Source organism: Mastomys coucha, unplaced genomic scaffold (assembly GCF_008632895.1).
Source record: "Mastomys coucha isolate ucsf_1 unplaced genomic scaffold, UCSF_Mcou_1 pScaffold1, whole genome shotgun sequence".
In the NCBI taxonomy this organism is placed as follows: domain Eukaryota; kingdom Metazoa; phylum Chordata; class Mammalia; order Rodentia; family Muridae; genus Mastomys; species Mastomys coucha.
Genome location: NW_022196891.1, coordinates 69,383,395 through 69,387,157, shown reverse-complemented (window position 1 = coordinate 69,387,157; position 3,763 = coordinate 69,383,395). Strand labels below are relative to the sequence as shown.

Genomic DNA, 3,763 nt, shown 5'->3' with positions numbered 1-3,763 from the left:
GTTGGACTATGTTGTCCAGCCACAGTGGGATGGTTTTGGTGTCATCATATTATATTTTATTTTGACAGTTTTTTTTGTTATTTAGAAGCCAGTTCCTTTCTAACGAGGTACTGAACGGGTGTAGATCTAGAGGGGAGAGGAGGTGGAGAGGAACTGGGAGGAGTTTAGTGGGGAGGAAACAGTAACCAGGACATATGGTATGAAAAAGCTTCTATTTTCAAAGAGTGTGAGAAAAAGATAAGAAAAAGAAACTACTGTTTTCCATTATGTGACTCCAGTGACCAGCATTAATTAAGTAATTAATTAAGTAATTAATTAACAACCCAAAAAATATTTATTAAGTGCTTACTATGTTCCAAACATACACAGATAACATCAGTTAAGACGAGAGAATTAAATGAACAGATGGAAATACAAAAGGAAAATCAAGCTGAAATGATGCTGGAAAGAAGAAACTTAGCCCACATAAACAGTGCAGCAACCCAAAGGACAATAGGAAGAGGAGAGACCAGGAGTTGAAGGCATAGCTAGGAACTGGGACAGCAAGTGAAAGAAGACTGGTTAATGCAGTGAAGCACGTTGTGTGGGTCTTCAGTTCTTCCTGTAGTTCAGTAGCTTGAGTAAAATATGAACAGAAAGCCCAGGATGTTCTGCTGCAAGTAGATCAAAGGGATGCGTCTCTGCCCTCCCGTGCAGATCCTAACAAGGTTCAAAACTCACAGGTTTGCAGGCAAAGGAACCAGATCCACAGATGGCGCTGGGCCATGTCCAGTCAGACCACAGTCTTCTGCGGATAAAGAACTGATCTGACAACTGGTTGCAGTTCAAGTTGGTGTTTCTGGGGGCTAGAGAGAGGAAGTGTGAGCTGGTTCAGAAGCCTACCTACTAGTGCTTTCGATCATATGACTACAGTGCCTGTCAATTATTCATTATCCAACAAACATTTATTAAGTGCCTACTTATGTGCCAGACATACCATGGATGTTGATAATATCAGTAGGTATAAAGTAATTGGCTAACTTCCCTTTGTGGAGTTTATATCCACTATAGAGGGATTGATAATTATATAGGAATTCACTTATTGGTGATATGTACTGCCGCAGGAAGAAATGCAGGGGCCTCAGAAGGTGGAGGCATCTACTCCAGGCTAGGGTGAGTTGGAGGAGATTTCTGAAAGGAATTGACAGTTTAGCTGAGACAGATATGCAGAGTGAATTAGTATTTTTAGGCAAAGGGTTAATTGTATTTTGAATCAGAAGAATAAGCCATATTCTTTGAGTTCAGTGTCTCCATGTTTCCATCCATTGCCTCCTGCCCACTGGCCCCATGAAGTCAGCACCTGTAATGGCAGAGCTTGCTATATTCCTCCCACCGACCTACCATCACTTACTTAAGTTAATTCCGGACTTGTAAATCAGCACCAGTTGTCTGGACAGCTGAACTGCCTGGAGCCCCTAGTGAGACAAGACCAGCTAAGCTGAGAGAACACCACGACCCACTCTGAACTCTCAGTGCAGGTGTGTCAAATTCCAAAAGACAGACACACATTTCCACCAGATAGCAAGCCAAAGATAGAGCCAAAGATGGCTCTGAAGGCAGAGCCAGAGCAAACTAGATCCAGAGTAGAAGACCTTGCCAGAGCGTAAATCAGATACAAACCTTAGAGCCGATCCAGAAAGGTGCTCACCATTAGAGAAAACAGGAAGAATGGTCAGTCACAGAGGAACTCCAAACATCGAGACAGGTTTGTAGGAACCAGAAAAGGAACATGAGAGACGCCACATAACGTGCAGAAGTCAGTCGGCCTGTTCCTGGTAGTGACTGTTACTGAGGATGGAATCCTACTCTCAGAGGAAGATTAGAGAGACGGAGCTCAGTACCCTAAGCACAGAGGGCAATGACATCTCAACTGTACTATAACTCTGTTACATTGCAAATAGGCAATGAAAGAAGAAAATTGACTCAAGGGAAATTAACATTGACACCTGAGCTTAGAGGTACACTGTAAAATCACATATCACAAACACACACACACACACATACATGTACACACACACATGCACACACACAAATTAAAATAATTTGTGTTGGAGAGGTGACTCAGTGGTTAGCATGGTCCATACTTCCAGAGGCCCTGATATTGATTCCCAGCACCTACAACTGTCTGAAACTCCCATTTCAGGGGATCAAACACTCTCTTCTGACCTCAGAAGGCACTGCACACATGTGGTGCGGAGACATACATACAAACAATCATACCTGTAAAATAATAATGAACAGAACCCATCTCTTCCTTAAGCTACACACCCCAGAGTAGTGACTCTCAATCGAAGAGACTTAGAAATAAATTTCAATAGAGTCATTATGAGTATGTTCTCATTTTTGACATGTTCAAAGATATGAAGGCCTGCTGAAAGGAATGAAAGTAGACATGAATAAATAGCTTAATGAAATAGGAAGCTAATTGATAGATATAAAAGTGGAATTAAATAAAGAGATGCAAATACAAAAGAAAAATCTAACTGATTTGATGCTAAAAATGAAAAGTTTTAGAAAAATAAACAGGCAGTGTAAATATGCAGTGTAAAACTTCTGCAAAGTAACAGGGATTGAAGTTATAGTGAGGAACTGAGATATTAGGTCAAAGGTAATGACTGCTTTAATAAATAAGCATGTAAAATGTGTGATATACTTAGGATACCATGGAAAGACCAAATTTATGATTTATGGCATAGAAGTTGAATTGCATGCCAAAGGTATAGAAAATATTTTCCACAAAATCATAATAAAAATAGTTTCACATTTACAGAAATAATGGCCTATCTATGTATAAAAGATACACAGAACACAAAATAGACATGAATAGAAAAAATGTTTCTTCTATGTTATATCACAGTCAAAACACTCAATACATGCCAATGAAGGTGTACTGAAGTCTGCAATACACTGAAGTAATTAAAGAAGACACCAGGAGATGGTAAAAACCTCTCATATTCACAGATTGAAAGAGTTAATCTTGTGAAAATGGTCATTTCCCTTAAACCAATCAACAGAGTTTCAGTGCAATCTCCATCAAAATTCCAATACCGTTTTTCTTTTCTTTTTATTGATTTAAGTTGCATTATGATAAGAAAAGATACATAATTTCAGTTTATCTGAATTTGTTAACATTTAAAAACATATTTTTTTTTTCCTTCTGCAGCAAACGTTTATTGCCCTCTCCCAGAGGGAAAAAAAGGGTCGAGCCAATAATCAGCACTGCTTATATACACCACAGTGCGGCATGTCCGCCCACAGCTCGGCGTGTCTGCCCATGATTGGCTGTTCGCTCATTACCCTACTAAAAACATATTTTAAGTAAATAGAATTACATCACATTCTTCTTTCCCTTTTGTACCCACACTCCTCCCAGCGTTGCCCCTTCAATACTTGCAATACATTTTTTATTTTGTCACTTTGTTGAAAATTTATAAAATATTGTAACAATAAAAATAAATATTCTAAAAGTTGCTCAATATAAAACAATCAATTGAAGTGTTATGTAGATGCTTGTCTGCAGCAATACTGAAAATACATGTTTTTCTCAATATAAGTTTTAAATAACTCCAAATATATTAGGTGTATATTTTTAAATAATACATTACTACTAGTTTTTTTAAATGAACATAAGTAGATAAAGTCTTTTTGTTTGTTCATTTGTTTTGTTTTTAGTAGAGCTTAAAGTCTTGGCTCTTACTGTGGTACAAGCCCAAAATAAGAACAA

General features: G+C 38.1%; 1 protein-coding gene across 6 annotated transcripts in view; it reads right to left on the bottom strand.

Moving 5' to 3' along the window:
- LOC116103577 (SLAM family member 5-like) overlaps window positions 1–3,763 on the bottom strand; it is a 204,889-nt gene that overhangs the window by 40,307 nt on the left and 160,819 nt on the right. For 2 of the 6 annotated variants that reach the window (XM_031389769.1, XM_031389789.1), the window contains exons 1-3: window positions 1,660–1,696; window positions 1,391–1,454; window positions 721–845 (exon numbers count right to left, since the gene is read on the bottom strand). The exons of 2 other annotated variants lie outside the window; for them this stretch is intronic. In XM_031389769.1, the coding sequence (XP_031245629.1) occupies window positions 721–766 (46 nt within the window). In that variant the 5' untranslated portion in view covers window positions 767–845; window positions 1,391–1,454; window positions 1,660–1,696. Of the gene's footprint in view, window positions 1–720; window positions 846–1,390; window positions 1,455–1,659; window positions 1,716–3,763 lie in introns of those variants that run through there. 2 more of the 6 variants (XM_031389773.1, XM_031389779.1) reach the window with 2 other exon arrangements.